General features: G+C 40.7%; 1 protein-coding gene across 4 annotated transcripts in view; it reads left to right on the top strand.

The window, feature by feature from the left end:
* The window catches only part of LOC310740899 (roundabout homolog 1-like), a 214,894-nt gene that overhangs the window by 96,492 nt on the left and 98,821 nt on the right, over positions 1-19,581 (top strand). For all 4 annotated transcript variants that reach the window (XM_083568076.1, XM_083568074.1, XM_083568077.1 and 1 more), the window contains one exon: positions 4,512-4,838. In XM_083568076.1, coding sequence (XP_083424202.1) covers positions 4,512-4,838 — 327 coding nt within the window. The remainder of the gene's footprint in view (positions 1-4,511; positions 4,839-19,581) is intronic.

The raw sequence follows: 19,581 nt of genomic DNA, 5'->3' as shown, positions 1-19,581 counted from the left end.
TAATTTGGCAGAATTTGCATGTGTGTGTGTGTGTGTGTGTGTGTGTGTGTGTGTGTTTCTCTGAAAAGGAAGCGCTGATAAATGCCAGTAATGGAATAACAGCAGGACTCGGGTCAAGTCTCTGATGGTGTCAGACACGTTTATACAGACACACAAACACACACACACATTTCAGGTTCTAAGAGGGAGGTCTCTTTTCAGGATTACCCCCTGTCTTATGAGCTATTGAAGTCAAACTTCTTTAGTTGCCAGATATTGACCACTTCCTCAGTCGTGGTCAGTTAGTTCCCTTTGCACAGCCACATTAAAGCCCTGAGCTTTGTGGCTTCCTGCCCCCCAGCACAGTTAAAGCAGGTACAGGGAGGCAAATGGGAGCAATTACCTAGCGGTGGTAATCTTTCCCTCTCTTTTCCTTGCTCTTCCGAGATCATCTGGATGCCGTCTATTATTCAGAGATTCCTTTCACATTGCACAAAGTTTTCTCTCCCAGTGTGGGTTCTTTTTCTATGCAGACACACACACACACACACACACACACACACACACACACACACGTGCATTTAAAGCCCACGATTCATATTGTATTTGTCCAGCTGTTCGAGCACCTACAACCACCAAAGACGTGTACGGTAACAGCAGTGAAACAGATGGGCCGAGGTTGGAACGAGGTTCTGCTTCAGAGAAACTTAATTTGGGGGGGATTTACCTTCTACATATGGAAGCTTTTGCCAAGGTTTACGCTTTCACAGTGAAACAAAGCACTGGTTTTGTGTAAAGGGTCCTGAAGACAGTTTTGTGTGAAATATTCTCTTTGCATGACCGTTATTTCTTTCCATGCCGTTATTCCAGTTGCAAAAAATCTAAACACAATGTTCCAATACACGTTAATCGCTGCCTAGGCTCGGTTCCAGTGGTCATTAATCCTGCTGTAAAGTCTGGATCGAATGCAGTTTTACTGTTTTTTTTTTTTTTACTGTAATTAAAAGGGTTTATAGGCTGAGTACCACTCGGGCTATTCTAAAAAAAATTCCTATAAATAATTAAACAAATACCTACAAATACTATAGCTACTACTATTACTGCTACTGCTACAGCTACTACTACTACTACTACTACTAATAACAATAATAATGATAATAATAATAGTTGAAATAAAACAAAAACGAATAAAGAATATTTTTTTACCTACTAAAATAGTTTTTTTGTATTTTCATAATTTTATATTGTATAAAGTATTACTGATCTAAAACCAAAATCCAATACAATTGAATTTCTCACTTTTATAGTAAATTTGCAAGCATTATCTTTGTGTTAATTTATTTTTGGTGTTAAACTATGGCTTACACCAAACCACAGCTTAATATAATTCAAAACAAAGTATTACGGCTAGCTGTTACATAAACTTATATAACTATTAATGGAATAATATTTCACACTTTCCATTATTTAGACATTTTAGGTTTTCAGTTTATAATTTTTATCACAGGGGATCAAATTCATTCTGATACCAAATTCAGGATTTTCCGCTGATTTCATCTTGATATTGGATATCGGAAAAGTGCCAAATACACGGTTGTGTATTCACAAGGTATAATAACATCAGGCACCACACATTGGTAAAGAAAAAAGAATACACCTGATTTACATATGATGATCATGTGTTTATTCATGATATAAATTCTTTAAACTAAATAAAATTCTGCTGGTTAATTCTCACATATGAAAATAAAAATCCGTCCACAACTGTATATCAAGGCCAGGAACTGGCACACACGGAATGACCTGATTATGGTAGTAGCAACACCCTACTATGCATACGCATTCTTGATAGATAGTAATGGATTGCAACACACACACACCAGCCTCGGGTGGAGGGACCGGGTAGCAGAGTCGGCAGTTGCCTGGATGGTGATGGATGATGCGCAGGGTTGGGATCCAGAGTCTGGCTGTGTGGAGCCTGGTCCATGTGGGCCTCCGTAGCCGCTACTATTCCAGCGTCATAATTAATCTTCAGAGATGAACCCAGTGTGGCTTCTTGCTGGGAGGAAGCAAAAAAAAAAAGAAAAGTGCTACCCTCTGCAGCTTTCCTGCTGAATATATATGTGCAACACATGAAAAACCCCTGTGTTCTTCTGCTTGGTAGACTTTTTTTTGGGGAAAAAGGAAAATAATTTAGCAGCAAATGGCACGTCCGTTAGCACTCAAATAAAACCTATGTGTTTTTTTTTTTTATTGTGTTCTGTCATTTTAGGAATTCACTACCATTTCCTGAAACGAACACAAAAAAGGCTATTGCACAGTTTCAGGATCAAAGGCTTTAATGGAGGTTCTTCTCAAAAACGAGCTTGATTAACAGGGCCGAGGCGCCATCATGCCTCGTCTGGATAAAAGTAGCCTCCTGACTGCAAAAAAAACCCCGAAAGAATACAAAGCCCGCTCAAGAAAAACGAGTCTCCCGTCCCCTCTGCACGGCCCCGCTACTCTGCGATTGCTAGAAAAGGTTTTCTTTGGCACCGATTGCAGCCTTTCTATCCAGACGTTCACGCCAAAAGTCCAGGGAATTCGATACCGTGAATGTAACCTCATGCTCAAGTTAACAAGAGACGTTTTTGTCCTGACTGATTGGCACAAGACAAAAGATCCTCATCTGCAGTAAATCCTCACTCTCTGCCATCTCTTTATATTGTCATTGGCTGTCAACGTGGTCTCGAGGGCCCGTTTTTTTGCCGTCGACGTGTTCGCATTTTATATTCATCACCAAGCTTCATTAAGATGTTTAGCATGATAAAAGAAAAAAAGAAAAAAATCCATGTAGCCAGGACTAATAAATCAAAAAGATGAGCTACGCACATTCTTGCAGTCTTATCCACCATATCGTGCTTTTCAGTGGAATGTGAGTGGTATTAAAGAGTGACTGTGGGTATGTGCATCCAAGATCATAAGTATGTGTGTGTGTGTGTGTCTATATGTGTGTAAAAGACAGACATAACTTAATTAATCTAATCGTAAAATGCGAGGAGGCGATGGGTTTGAGTTGACATGATTAATTTGGTGGCTCTTCCGAGCACCTCCAGGCGTGTGTGTGTGTGTGTGTGTGTGTGTGTGTGTGTGTGTGTGTGTGTGTGTGTGTGTGTGTCGGAAACACGCTCCCTCAGCATTCGGGGGAGGAAGGAGTCCCCGAGACAGTGGGAGGCTTCGTAAATGAGTTTTAGCGATGCGCTTCCAATTAGACCCGCCTTTGTGATAACGGTGGACCTACTGACTGTGCATTGAGTGACAGCCGAGACAGGCAGCGCTCATTTTCCTTTATTTGAGTGTAGTCTGAAACGGCATAACGTGTAATACCCAGAGCTGTAATTAAACAGTGAACGAACGGTGCTTGTGAATGCATTATATAAAGTACATTAACATAATACATAACAATCTCAAATTCAGTAAAAGCAGCAAAATTAGACCAAAATCTAGAAAGTGTAGATTTTTATCGAACATGGCACACTGGCTGCTGATTGGACATTGATTATTGCAAAAAAAGGCAGGGGGAATTACTTTTTTCAGTCAGTTATCAAGCTGTGAAAATGATTAAATGCAGTATTAATAACGGTATTGGAGCGAGGAGTCATTCTTTTCCTCCGAATGCACCTTTTTATCCTTCACAGCCTCGTGAAAAATAGAATGTCTGAGAAAATAAGCACAAATCAAAGTTGATTCATTTACCTAGGACCTACATTTACCACAGGAAACAAATTTGTTGTTGTGTGCTTGACTATTTCCTCACTGAGACCAAAAGTACAAGTAAATGGAAATGACCTAGCACTACCATTACAGGATTCTCTTACTTATTTAATGAACAAATCCTAATGTGATTAGCTCGATTGTTGAGTTAGCTGGTGTGTTATAGTGTAGGCTAGCTAATAGGAAATTCAGCAGGTTATCCAATACAGCATGGGTTTGCCTATTATATTTGTGTTTTGTATTTCCGGACCTGAACCATGAAACTAGATATAATCCCAAAGATTAGACACAACAAGCTCAATGAGTTTATGCGATAAAATGTGCGGAGGTTGTTTGCTCTCAGGTAGCCATTGCAAATTCGTAACGTGTAGCTAATTCTCATACAAGGGCTACCAGTTTGGGAGTGTGAAGAGCTAATACTTTAAATGTAACACATTTGCATCCCATTACCTCACCAGTTAAGCCTATTGAAGCCTATTGAAGTACTTAGTAGGCCACATTAGAGCAAAGATGTGTTTTACAGCTATAGCTAGCAATTAAATAAAGAAATATCCATTCTCTTCAGAATACTGTGTGGACAATTGTACTGTATTTTCACTGCAGAAAGACGTTACAATCGTTGCAACATTTCAGCATTCAAAATTCTGTACGCTTTCTTTGAAAACAATGAGACTCCTAGGTTTCCTCTCCGGTGTTGTAATATGGTTTAATACGCGATATTTTGGACACACTATTGCACATCGTCTCTTACTAATTCCTTAATCTCCTGCATTTTCCAGGATCTCGTCTCCGCCAGGAGGACTATCCCCCGCGGATCGTGGAGCACCCATCAGACCTGATCGTGTCGAAGGGCGAGCCGGCTACGCTGAACTGTAAGGCCGAGGGCCGTCCAGCACCCACTGTCGAGTGGTATAAAGACGGCGAGCGCGTGGAGACGGACAGGGACAACCCACGCTCGCACCGTATGCTCCTGCCCAGCGGCTCGCTTTTCTTCCTACGCATCGTGCACGGCCGCCGCAGCAAACCCGACGACGGCAGCTACGTGTGTGTGGCCAGGAACTACCTGGGGGAGGCGGTCAGCCACAACGCTTCACTGGAAGTAGCTAGTAAGTGTGGCATGTGTTAACATTTTTTTGCTTTGCTTTTCTCTCAAGTAATGATGCTTCTAGTTGGGTGGAGGTTGCATACTTAGCACAACAATAGACGCAAGCAAAGTGTGCAGTGGCCATGTGAATAGTTTAATTTTAATTTAACCTAGGTAGATCTCGGCCTTGGATGAAAGACACTAAGCTTAAAAGAATACTGAAGCGAATGACTGTCTCAATGTAATAACGCATGGACAATAACAAGGGAATTGTCAGGGCAGGTATATAACACAAATTCCATATTTCTTCAGACGTCTTCAAATGTCTACATCCATTTTTCATCTATAACTAGGTTCTAGTTATCTATTCTCTTCCCTTAAAGCAGTGCAAACAAAAAGTAAATTAGGGATGTAGCAGTTTGGGGGTCAACTTGATTCCTGTGTCTATTAGCTTACACTTTAAAGGCCTGAGATTAAGCCTTGGTTCAACAACAAGTGGCGGTTCTATTACCGAACTAGAGTAGGGAAGCGTAGGGTATTAAAGAGCTTATCCGTCGCTACAAAAAACGATCTACTCCAAACCTCTCCACCTGCCATGTGACCCTCTGCTACAGACAATCCTGTAATGTCCCTTTTTTTAAACCCTAATGTTTCGCTTAATCCTCAGAAGCTGATTTATTACTTTCTGCTGTTTCGTTCCTTTCCTTGCAGCTGTGCGTTTGAAGGGCAGGCAGGAGGATACAGGAATAGGAAGCTCAGAATAGAAAAGAATACAGCATTGCATTTCGCATGTTTTTTTTATGTTCTTTTGCTATTAATATGAATCCAATTTTAATTGTATGACTTTTGCTCTCTGTTAAAACCTCTCCTGTGCTAAATGTGGATTTCTACGATATCAGGCTAAGGCTGAAAGAAAATCGAAAGGTCTATAACTCCTTCACAAGCTGCAATTACAAACAAGAGCCATGAAGCCTCTCTGCTTTGGGAATAGCTGATAATGCCTGCTGCTTTTTCCTCTTTTACTTTATTAAAGGGAAAAAAAATATGACCTCATGCTCTTTCTATGCTTCCACACACATTTGTTGCAGAAATGCGCTGACATTCATGTCTGTGGTTGAGGGCCGTCGTCACTGAACAATCCGCTTTAGAAAATCTCATCGGTTTACGGATATTTTTTTCTTAGTGTGTGCATAATGAATTTACTTAGAGTATGTTCTACCCATCATCTCACTTTTCCTTTTAGGTGCCCCCTGAATGCTAATAAACATGTTCCTATCTTGTTGAAATGCATTCAAATTTTTATTAACGGACTTGACAGATTTTTGCAGGGCACACACACACAGGGTAGGGGCCAAAAATTCTGGGATATTTTAGAGAATTTGATTTAGTACTTTGAATAAACTGAAAGTATAGGAATCCACTAAGTATATTTTCTGGAGAAAGTATTCACGATTTCAACAAATGTGTGACACTGAACATTTTAACTTGAATGTACATGTCCCCTCTATTAAAGCCCCCAAATCCACGAATTGATTTAAACTAACATCATTCTTCATATTTTGCACTAACATGTGGAGGCTGTGCTGTTGCTCAAATGCAGACTAGTGGTGGGTCTTTGATAAACGATTCGTTCATTTGACTCAGTAGAACGAGTAGTTTCAAAAAGTGATTCGTTCATTTTTTACTGGACGCACATTAGCAAACCACCTCAAAATTTCCGTAGGTTGTGTACAGGAAACAGAATTGAGTAGTTAACCTCTCGAACTCTTCTAATCCGAGACATTTGGTTTTTTTGTCACGTGATCTCATATATGCTATGCAGATGATTAAAGGATTAAAAGAAACGAAATGACTCAAAAATAGATTTGTTCATTTTGATGAACGAGATTCAAAGAACCAAGTCACTAAAACGACCCGATTTTCCCATCGCTACAGCAGACTGGCATTAAAGCAAAAGCCAAAAAAAAAAAAAAAAAAACATCTAAATGTTCCTAAAATTCCGCTTCTCACTTAATTATTGCTGATGCTAACATATGCTTATTTTTTAATATAACTTTCAGTGTTTTTAAACGCTCCACACATAAGGGTTCCCAGCTACGCTGTTTGGCTTTCATTAACTTCATTACATGAGCTGCCCTGTCTTTAATATATTCACTGCTCACTGTGTGGTCTCCTGCATAAACTCTGAGGAAAAGTGATGGCTTTCTGCAAAGCTTTGTTTTTCTCTCTGTGCCTCCCTTCCTCTACCTCTCTCCTTTTCCCTTCTCCCACTGTCGGCACATTATTAATTCTATGCTTGATTAAATACACTGAAATTAAGTGTGTGGTTAACATACACGATATAAAGAAAAATTTGCGGACGCCTGAGCATTACATTGGGGTGATTTTTGAACGTCACATTCCACATTTAGTTATTGTTATAATAACCTCCGGTCTTCTGGGGAGATATTCCACTAGATTGTGGAGATTTGCGTGATAGGGTGATTGTGATGTCAGGTGATGATATTGTTGAGGTAAGAAGTTCTTGGTCAGCATTTCAAGTTATTATGTTCAATAGGGTTGAGGTCAGAGCTCTATAGCAGGCTATTCAAGATCAGGCTTTATGCATAGGGAAAAAAAAATCATGCTTGAAACTCTGACATTTCGTCACATATACCGAGTGTTTCAGGGAAACGGGAAATTTTGGAACAAGGAGTTTTCGACCCTGCAATTGTCATCAGCAGTTGTTTGGAGCTAGTGTGACCTTGTTTAGAACCCTTACCATTAGTCATAATGGAGCAGTCGTTACCGGTTAGAACTCCATGATCATGTCCGGTCTGCTCATGCGATTACAACATTCGTGCGCAATTTCGAAGAAACAGCTCGACACATCAATGATGCGTGTTGCCGAACCTCGGGGCGGGGGCTCCAGATGATTGTAGCTTGAACAGGCTCGATATTCTCTGGTGTGTGGGCCGTTCCAACACCAACTGGAGACTTCTTTTTTAAGGCTGAGTCCGTTTCTTCAAAATTAGCCAAACCGTCCTAACAGGTAATGATGCAGAAATTTCCTTTGCGCAGCACTCACACTAACACCATACTTGTAAAAGGTTTTACGCTCGTTGCGCACCACTCCACCGCTCCATTATAGCTAATGGCAAGGGGTTCGAAACGAGCTCGCACTGGTTCCAAACGATTGCCGACGCCCCCAGGATCGCCTGGTTCCAAAATTTCTCATTTCCCTACGCCTCCATGTATTATGATATTTATTATAGTAGTCTTCAAACAGTTAAAAAATAAGATGGGAAAATATGAATACACGAATTATGCAATATTAAGGGGAAAAAGTGTAATCTGTAAAATCTGTTCTTTTTTGTATAAAGATGTTTGGGATATCTACGATATCTACGATATCTGTAGTCTCTTCAACACAACACTGATTTTATGTCACATCACGCCGCAATTCCTCTCACAAGCTACGTAGCTTTACTCTATTTCAGTATTGCTAAATAATTTTGACTTGCTGTGAAATACGTGCTGAACGTGACAGCTGAATATGTTATGACAATATGTACATACGAAGGTGTTAAGGTGTGTGTGTATGTGTGTTTTATGTTGTTAGCTATCGTCTGAAAAGGTGTTTGCATGTCACTAACAGGTGTGGGGGGTTTTCTGCTGACACCGTGCTCAGTGATTGGTTAGGGCAGCCATGCAGACTGGTCAACACACTTTCCCCTGAATGACCAAAGACAGGAGGAATTTAGCCAGGGATCTAAGAATAACCCACATGCCAGCTGTGAAGGCAGGTGCCAGCAGGTAATAACCGGAACCCCCGGGTTAGGGGTTGAGTAGAAGTGGACACACGGCACTTTCTCTGTAAAGTGTAAAGTCCCTCTCCCGCAGGTCTGCAAGGTCGTACAAGTGGCAGCTGGGGGACCGAACAAGGGCAGAGGGAAATCTTTCAAACTTCACAAACGTGCCTCGGACGCAGTGGCTTTAAGGGTTGAATGCCAGGTCAGCTGACCGATTGATTGATGGATTGTTCTGTCATGAATAAAGGCACGTGGCGCTGTCCGGCGTTCATGAGGTCAAACCCCGCGTGCCTGAAACAAACCCCTCTCTGTGTCTGGCTGCGAGCGCGCGCACATTCGGTGGTGTTCTCGACCCGATTGGATTTAATGGTCATCATCTGTTGCCCATCCTGTGTTAACTTTTATGCTGTTATTGTCTGGGCCAGTTTAAAAAAAAAAAAAAAAAAAAAAGCATAGAGGAGGGCAGTGTGTCTAGAAGCACGAGTTGCTACCCAGCACTGCTCTTTGACCCCAACATTAATGGCGGCTGGTCATTTTTTACACCTCCACAGGAAATCCCGCATTGCGCAGTGTTGCTAATAGAATGTGTGCATTGTTCTATCGGCATCATCCTGACCATTTTTTCGGGTGACGGTGACAAATCAGAGAACCAGTAATGAATATCGCTGAAGAACTAGACAACATTTTGGACCGGTTCGGGATTGTAAACCTTACCCAATAAAAATACTTTTTAGAAGTCTACAGAAATCGAATAATTGAAAGTATTTACAAGCTATATTTTGTATCGAAACTTATCTCATTCAGTATTTTCATATGCAGCACAGAAACATCTTAATGGATCATGAATGCTTCATTACAAATACATTTTGTATTGCGTTCAGCTCATCGTTCTTGGTGGCAGTGCTGAAGAGAGGTTCTCCTAGATTCAAGCTAGCAAGAGCTTTTCAGAATGAGTTTTTAGTAGTCTAACGGTACACGAGGTACACGGTTCGGTTCGTAATTCCGTTTTTAAGTCACGGTTCGGTTTAATTACGGTACAGTTAGGGGAAAGAAATACAATGCATAAAATTGTCGTTTTTTTTCATACGTCATTTATTATTATATTAACAGTTTTCTTTTTTTTTCCATTTTAAATATATTGCTTGTTTGGGTTAAATAAAAAAGAATTCAACATGTACATTTATTGAGCAATCGATTAAATAGGCACAAATTAAATTGATTAAATAAAATTAAATAAGTGGTAAAATTTAATGAAATATATCATTTGGTTAGTCTAACTAGCACAACGTCTAGAATTTAAACGCAGCGTATACACGGAAGTCCAGAGAGCCAATTAAATTGTCTTCTCTATTTTGAAGCTTGTGCCAAGAAATGTGTACAAAAAATGCAAATGCTCAGCTAGAGGCAGAAGCTACCAGCTGTGTGAAAAGCAAAATAGGAATTAGCGGTCATATAAGAACATTTGTTCGCTATCCTAGTTCAAAATTCCTCCAGGTCCCAACATGAGACAAAGAAATAATCTTGAATATTTAAGTCATAAAGCTGCTGACTGTATTTTCCTGAGTAAAATTATGTTCGTATTAGAATAAGCAGTGCAGCTTTTATTCGATTCAGTGCCAGTAGCAGTAGAACGGTTGTTCCTTCCATGGATCACTGATTCACAGCAACAATTATCTTCAAAACCCCTGGCACGGTTCATGTCTTATTTTAATGGCGCTCATGAAAAATCACTTGTCGTCGCCATGGCGATGAAACGACGCCCGTGCCAGTCTTTAATTCATTGTTCCAGCTCAGTGCTCTTTTAGCCGAACTGAAATGAATTTGTGGCTTCCGTTGTTGGAAAACGTATGCTAGTTCTGGCTTTTGGAGGCGTTTCCACTTTCGTCGTTCCGACGGAACAAAAAACTAATTGTGTATATTAAAATTCCGTTTAAAAACCCGCTACTTGAACTACCTTCATCAAGTTCAGGTGACTTTAAGAGAAGGGCTGCTTTATCCTTTGTGAATTGCCTCGCCTGCATGCTAACCTTCCTCTCGAGCTTTAACACGTTGAAGAATGGCGAGCTTCGGGAGTGTTTTTAAGAGCACTCGTTCCTAAAGTAGTGGTTTGACGTAGATAATCCTTCTCTGATTGCACAGGCCCATGCTGCCTGTCTGCATCGTTTTCCTGTGTTTTCCGAGGGCCGCAGCTGTGTAATAAATCTAGGGATAAACCGAGCTCAGCGCTGAACCAGGCTCCACCTGGACACCGGTTTAGGAACAGGCCAGGGGTCTCAAAGATCCAGACAGCTTGGACGCACAAGGAAGAAGAAAAGTGTCAGGAAAGATCTAGCGGTGGAAAAAGGTCAGAGTCAATAAGCTGTCATTGTTCAGCACCTCTTCTCCGCAATGGCTGTTGCTTTGTTTCATCAGTGCAAAAAACATCCCACAAGTCCTTGAAAATGAAATCAAGCACGGGCCGGCATCGTCTAGATTCATTACGATTCTAGTGTGGCGTGCAGATAAAAAAAAAAAAAGGAGCCCATCACCTGATCTTTGTAGTGATTTCTAAGAGGGAGTTAAAAGCGAGACGTTTTCGGTGGAGACTTGAAACCGTCTTCTAATCAAACTTCCTGATGGCATTTTAAGCAAGCGTTCGGTAGGGGGATGGTCCCTGTGTGTGTAGTGTGTGTGCTTTCAGCTCTCAGGGGATTCGATACCTTCTGCGCTGTCCTTGGAAACAGCTCCGCTTCCTAGGAATGAAAAACTCCTCCAGCAAGGATGCAGCCGTTGGGATGGGCTTAGTCAGATTGGTATGTATTTATGCAGGAAAGGCATAGGCACGTGTCGGGGAAGAGATAAAGAAACGAGATAGATTGCTGAGTCGAAGGACGTAGCTGAAAACCTCGAGATTGATGTCGATGAAGCAGAGTGCGACGACAAGAGAGTACGAGAGGGTGAGGAGTGAAAAAAGGGGGAAACGTGGAGAAGAATCTCTCAGAATAATCGGAATCTGAAGCAGCAAGAGCAACAGGAAGACAAAGAGAGAACTATAACTTGGTTGTCATCCAATAAATGTCAGGCAGGACCGTCAGTGCTTTGAGTGGCCGCCAGACCCGAGCAAACTCTGGCAAAAGAACACATGTGTATTGACCTCTTCGAGTTGATTCAATCACCCGCCTTTTTATTGAGGTGAGGGAAGAGTCACGAAGAGCCCGCGCTAAAGGTTACTGGCCGCCGAAGTCGTTCCGAGGCGTTTCAGATTAGCCAAAACAAACGAGTATGTTCATTAAAGGGGTGCACTCTAAAGTTAGTGAGGCCAGTAATTCGGATTAAAGTTCAACCAGAAGTCACTGTGTCACCCTGTGCTAAGCAAGCAATGACTCACAATAAGATAATACGGAAACAGCACACAGAAGTAGTCAAGCAATTGCAAAATGTTGTCTTTGTCTTGGGTAAAATACTTGTGTTTGCTGTATATAGACAATATGGGGATGTTAGGGATGAGAATCACAGTGAAATGAGACAACGTGCCTCCAGAACCCTGGTGTTACTTAAAACAAGATAAAACTACATACAGAACATTGAGCTACATACAGAACATAGAGCTACATTACACAACATAGAGCTACATACAGAACATAGAGCTACATCACACGACATAGAGCTACATACAGAACATAGAGCTACATCACACAACATAGAGCTACATCACACAACATAGAGCTACATACACAACATTGAGCTACATACAGAACATAGAGCTACATCACACAACATAGAGCTACATACAGAACATAGAGCTACATACAGAACATAGAGCTACATCACACAGCATAGAGCTACATACAGAACATAGAGCTACATCACACAACATAGAGCTACATCACACAACATAGAGCAACATTACACAACATAGAGCTACATACACAACATTGAGCTACATACAGAACACAGAGCTACATACAGAACATATAGTTACATCACACAACATAGAGCTACATACAGAACACAGAGCTACATACAGAACATATAGCTACATCATACAACATAGAGCTACATACAGAACATAGAGCTACATCACACAACATCGAGCTACATCACACAACATAGAGCTACATACAGAACATAGAGCTACATCACACACCATAGAGCTACATACAGAACATAGAACTACATCACACAACATTGTGCTACATCAAACAACATAGAGCTACATACAGAGCATAGAGCTACATCACACACCATTGAGCTACATACAGAACACAGAGCTACATCACACACCATAGAGCTACATACAGAACATAGAACTACATCACACAACATTGTGCTACATCACACAACATAGAGCTACATACAGAACATAGAGCTACATCACACACCATAGAGCTACATACAGAACATAGAGCTACATCACACACCATAGAGCTACATACAGAACATAGAACTACATCACACAACATAGAGCTACATCACACAACATAGAGCTACATACAGAACACAGAGCTACATCACACAACATAGAGCTACATACAGAACACAGAGCTACATCACACAACATAGAGCTACATACAGAACATTGAGCTACATTACACAACATAGAGCTACATCACACAACATAAAGCGACATACAGAACACAGAGCTACATCACACACCATAGAGCTACATACAGAACATAGAACTACATCACACAACATAGAGCTACATCACACAACATAGAGCTACATACAGAACACAGAGCTACATACAGAACATAGAGCTACATACACAACATTAAACTACATCACACAACATAGAGCTACATACAGAACACAGAGCTACATCACACAACATAGAGCTACATACAGAACACAGAGCTACATACAGAACATAGAGCTACATACACAACATTAAACTACATCACACAACATAGAGCTACATACAGAACACAGAGCTACATCACACAACATAGAGCTACATACAGAACACAGAGCTACATACAGAACATAGAGCTACATACACAACATTAAACTACATCACACAACATAGAGCTACATACAGAACACAGAGCTACATCACACAACATAGAGCTACATACAGAACACAGAGCTACATACAGAACATAGAGCTACATACACAACATTAAACTACATCACACAACATAGAGCTACATACAGAACACAGAGCTACATCACACAACATAGAGCTACATACAGAACACAGAGCTACATACAGAACATAGAGCTACATACACAACATTAAACTACATCACACAACATAGAGCTACATACAGAACACAGAGCAAAGGCCTAAAGTAAGTTGTCCTAGTCACATAAAGTGCATTGTGCAAACAAACAGTGCAGACAGAACAAGACAGTGTAGAAAAGATAAAGAGCCGCCAGTAAACCTAATGTATAATATGTTATACGTATTGTATAATACTGCACTGTATAACTCATACTATACTGATGTAAGTGTGTATAAATATATATATATATATATATATATATATATATATATATATATATATATATATATATATATATATATATATATATATATATATATATATATATATCTTTTATATACATCTTGTACATTGTGTCTATTGAATTAGACATTTTAATATTTTCAACCATATAAATGTATTGTATGTATAATTGCATAATTGTACGTATCAATGTATGTATCGAAATCTATATAAATATTTGTTCTCTAATTCGATAGTCAGGGACTAATTAGAGTCAGTCTCTTCATCTATCATAATAGATTAGATTTAACCTCATTTTTAATGCACGTTACAGTACAAGGCAAACGAAATACAGTTCACATCTAACCAGAAGTGCATTGATAGCAGTAAAAAATATTTACATATGTACAGGTTGGTAAAGGCTATGTATATGATAGACATGAATAAATAATGATAAATGAATAAATAATATGAATATAAATAAATGGAAAGGGGATTATATACAATGAGTACAATAGTCATGAATAATGCAATAAATGAGATATTGTATACAGTGTTTATAAGTAGGTTATATACATATGTGCAAAATGATATGGAGTGCAAGAAAAGGAGGCTATTATTATTATTATTATTATTATTATTACTTAATGCTAAATAGTGGGCATACGGTGGTTCACTATGTAATGGCATTATATTGTAAGATATATAGAGAGCAGGTAGAGTCAATCGTGGTCCTGCCCTTTTATTCATCTTGGGCGGAAAAAGTTTCCTCAGAAGCTCATTGGCTAGTTAAGACGAAGCTCGTTTTATAGAGAAATCCCCAAAGAGTTTACCACAGAATCCTAATGGGTCTCCCTGAAGAACGCTTTAGGATTATAGTTTCACCTAAAATGCTTTAATGTCTTTCAATCATGTTTGAACCTCATCATACAGGCAGAAAGCATACAGACGGGGCTTTTTCTTTCATTCTGTGATGAAATGAATCTGTCCAGTTCAGCTGTCTTCACTCTTCTAATACCATGCTTGTGTATACAGTGTATGGAAGGTTCCTGATCTCTGACCGCAAATTTCCTTTTACTTACTCTCTAAGTGTGTTTTTAGTTCCTTTATATTCCCATATATGAGAATGAGAGGTTTGTGAAAGAATTCCTTTTTTGGGTTTTCTCGTAGTCATTTCACAACCAGGGTGGGTGTATATTTTAATTAACAACGAGTGTGTGTGTGTGTGTGTGTGTGTGTGTGTGTGTGTGTGTGTGTGTGTGTGTGTGTGTGTGTGTGTATGTGTGTGTGTGGCTGAGTAGAGCTACTGTAGGAGGGATCAGGTTGGTAATAATTTCAGTAATGCTAGCTAAATAAATTCCCACACTTTCCAGAGCTGATATTTGTATCATTGTTAGCTTAGACAGAGACTGAGTAAAAGACAGACAGACAGACAGACAGACAGACAGACAGACAGACAGACAGACAGACAGACAGACACACAGACACACAGACACACAGAGAGTCAGAGGAGAGAACAAGTTAGAGGATAGGTAGAAAATGATTCACACAGTGATGACGATAGGTTTAGTCTGTGACTAAGTGAATGAGAGTCACAGTGAAGGAAAAAGAAAAAAAAAACAAGAAAAAAAAACAGCTACAACCCTTTTTCTTCATCCCTTTTTTTTTTTAACACCCCTACTTTTTTTTATTTTATTTTTTGTTTTATGCTGGGTTTGTATCAGATTCTTGTGTTTTCTCATTTTCCAGTGTTTGGACTGCAAATTAGCGACAGCAACGAACAGATTTAATTGGGGAAAAAATTTGTTGATGCGAAAGCAAGTCGATGTCCAGTGATCACGCCAACGGCATCAGCATACGTTTTTTTTCAGGTGGTTTTGTTTCAACTATTGAATTGTGTTTAAATAAAGAACTTCAATAGGAAAAGAAAGCAAAAAGAAAGCAGTGAAATGTAAGCAGTGTACAGCAAGTGTTAAATAAATGAATAAATAAATCCTTCATGAATATGTAGAGAGTTGGGTCTGGGCGTAGGTTTTTTTTATAGATGGATATTATGCTGTTTATTGGTAAATGTTCAAATATAATAATTACGTATTTATTAAAAGAATGTATTACATTTATAGGAACGCGGCTGCTTGTTAAAGAGATTAATTGGAATTGTGGTGTTTTCCTTCTGACCGGTAATCAGTCAAGCTAGTCAAGCAATTTTTCTGTTATTTGGATAAAATTAGCCTTTCTCTGCCTGCTGAGAAAAAACGAAAATCCCCAACGCGAGACAGAGGTGAGGCTTTTATGGAGTTGCTCGAGGAAAAGCCGTAGTGCCGTCTGTGTGTCTGTGGCTGTCTGGGGAGGGGAAATCTCTCTACCTTCACTTCGTTGTTTCCCTCTTTTGTGTTCCCTCATTACCACTTTCCGATTCCGCATAAATATTTAACAACTCGCTCTGTTTTTTTCCGTACACAAATATACGCAAACTCGCACGACTACCTGTGGAGAATCAAGTCACTAACGATCCGGGAGAACCGAGGAACGCTGTGTGGGTTTTCAGCGTCGCACTCGACTGGAAACCGACTTAATGAAAGCAGCGGATCACACACTTGGGCTCCACTCAGGATGGTGCTTTTGACTGACCCACTGTGTGTGTGTGTGTGTGTTGGAATAGTCGCTTTGCGTTTCCTCTTCATTTGTTTGCTCCCACTTGGCTACTGTTATTCATTAAGTCGCATCAAATGAGCTTTAATATGAGGAGGCGATAAAGTCATTAGAACGGGATGGAACAGAAGACTGGGTGTGTATGATTGCGTGAGGGTGAGTGTCGGTGTGTGTGTGCGTGTGTGTGTGTGTGTGTGTGTGTTTTTAGCGATCGGCGTTAGCCCGCTATCAGAGAGCGAGGGGTTGTGTTATCAGCCCCTGAGCACAAAAGAAAGGAGGGACGCCGTAATGAGCGCCGGAGCTTTCGCTATTCACGCACCTCTCCCCCTCCTGAAGATGAATGCGCTGCCATTGTGAATAGTGAGTTATCAGCAAGCCGGGAGTTCCTCCGTATTATTCGTATTAATGTAATTTTAACGTATGTAGAGAAAAGCCTTGTCTATGTCTCTTTCCTGCATTTTTTTTTTTTTTTACCATGCGCTCCATGTCTTTGGAGCGTAAATTGCTGACAGGCCGAGAATTGTGGGGCACTGGGGAGCAGCTAGCGGTTGTCGGTGAAGAAAGGCTCATGCCTTGCCAATTAAAATTTGATGGGGTAGAGTAGGTCGGTGGACTAAAGAGAAACGAGAAACCCTCGGATTAAGACAGGCCCGCAAAAGAAGCTCGCTTTGATTTGACGTTCCTGTTCAGCGGAGCAAAGTCGAGCAATGCCAATATTTGTCCGTCCGGTGAGCTTCTCGCGTGTGTGCAGGATAGCTCAATCTTTTCTATCCCCTAACTCGATGAAGCCTCAAAAGACACCATCCAGCATGCATTATTGAATTTCCAGCGATGGCCTATTTACTCCCGGTGTGCTCCCAAACCCCAGCAGAGTTCCCGAGCAAACGTAATGAGAGTGAGGGTGAAAAATCCCCGCTGTGGGCCAAGCCTCCTGGCCTGTGATCCATCACCAAACAGCCACGTATGCAGCTCTAATTGTTGTGTGTGAGCCTCTCTTAATCCTGCGCTGCCTCCTCTGTCACCAGACCTTATTTATACGCTCAAACCTGCCTCTTTTCTTCACCGGCTCTCTTTCACCAGTCTTCCGCCCTCACCTCTCTTTCTCTGTCATGTCTTTACGGGGAAGAATGCATGCCAAGGGGTTGTCGATTGTAGATCTCATGACAGAGAGGAAGCGAGACAGATGTAAAGAGGTGGAGGATGAAAAAAAGGCAAACGATTATGACATTACAGAGTGTGTTCTTGAGCTCTCGGTCAGCATTATCAGGTCAGACAGAAAGCCGGAGCCTCCTCCTGATCGAGGCCGGTAATTCCATTGTGGGAAATGTTCAGTACACAAAAGAGGTCCTGTAATACAGGCTGATATCTATGCTAACATGTTCCTCAGCTCCCTCGACTCTACTGCAGCACTGTAGAGATTAGCGTGCAGGGGGACAGAGTGGACTCTTGTGTTTGTAATCAGCTCTGATTGAGTCTGTCTCTCTCCGGCAGTAAAAAGGCAGAGCAACAGAGCCCTGGAGGATTTTTTTTTTTTTTTTGAGGATTTACTTATTCTGGTATCAAACTCTCCAAGTTCTGCCATCAAACGACCAGCAGTGCACTCATACAGTCCTGTCTGGAAAGATATTCGACAGCCCCAGTTGTAGACTAAGCAGAGGGTGAACAGCATTTCATGAGTGTATTGTTGTCCTCATCTGGCAGGTTTGTTAGCGGTTCGTTTTCTCTGGTTAATTTGCCGATAAGGCTGGTGAGGTGGGGTTGGAGTTTGACTGGAGATGCAGCTATTGATTTTTGCAAGACGCTTTTTATCCAGAGATCAAATCGAGTCAAAAAAACAGAGCTTGAACTACATACAAAGAGAGGGTTTTGTAAGTGTCCACTGTGGATCTATAACTCTTCTGCTAAGCTACTCTTCCTCTACTCTTCCTACACTTTATTCTCTTCCTTTTAGGGATGTGCATCTCCATAAAGGATTTGCATCTCGAAGGAATAGCCAACGATATGATCCAAACTTTTTGTGTGGCTGAATTTTGCTAAGACTCTGAATTCTGGCATGATGTATTTATAGTAGCAGTTGCTTAAATTTCGAATTAAAGGCGATTGAAGACTAGAGGATGGCTCTCCTTACTAAAATGAAATCGGAAGAATTATTAATTACAATGTGAACACGCTGCACATTTATTTAGCAAAAAAAAAACATTAACTAGCTAGCTAATGTAAGATTTTCTCGAAATCGGAAGAATTATTAATTACAATGTGAACACGCTGCACATGTATTTAGCAAAAAAAAAAACATTAACTATCTAGCTAATGTAAGATTTTCTCACAAATTGCATCAATGCATGCGTTTCCATATTGACCATGTTCTGGTGTAGAAAATGAGGTAAATGTAAATAAAATAATCCAGATATAAATTTGCTAACAAAGTCACCGTCAATCATTTTATTTCATGGGAGCAACAATGGAGATTGTTTGGAGACGAGCTGTCCATTAGGACACGGCTTTGAACAGGCGTCGGAATGACGTGCTAGGAAAGGAGAGCATGTCTTACACGTCCATGCTCCCTAATTCCTTGACGTTGACGGCTGTGTGTTTGCTGAAGGGTTAAGTTTAACCATGCGCTATCCGTCACCGCTTCCTTCCTCTCCACCCCTCCAAACCCCCCCACTCTGCTCGTCTCTGCTCTCTCTGTAAAAACTCGGGCAAGGTTGCACCTTATCAGCCTCGCCAGGTCAAAGGTCATCAGCGCTCCCTTCAGTCACGGGCGTCCCCCGTGAACCGTAGCGCGCAGGTGGTCCGTTGTCAGACGGGCTCGTCTTGTTGACTCGGCTTTCATCTCTGAGCCAACAGAGCAGACTTCGAGGGTGACGGCATCCAAATCTGCTCATGGGAT

Source organism: Silurus aristotelis (assembly GCF_946808225.1).
Source record: "Silurus aristotelis genome assembly, chromosome: 18".
NCBI classification, from domain to species: Eukaryota; Metazoa; Chordata; class Actinopteri; order Siluriformes; family Siluridae; genus Silurus; species Silurus aristotelis.
The sequence above is the reverse complement of the archived record's forward strand: the minus strand, read 5'-3'. Positions and strand labels throughout refer to the sequence as shown.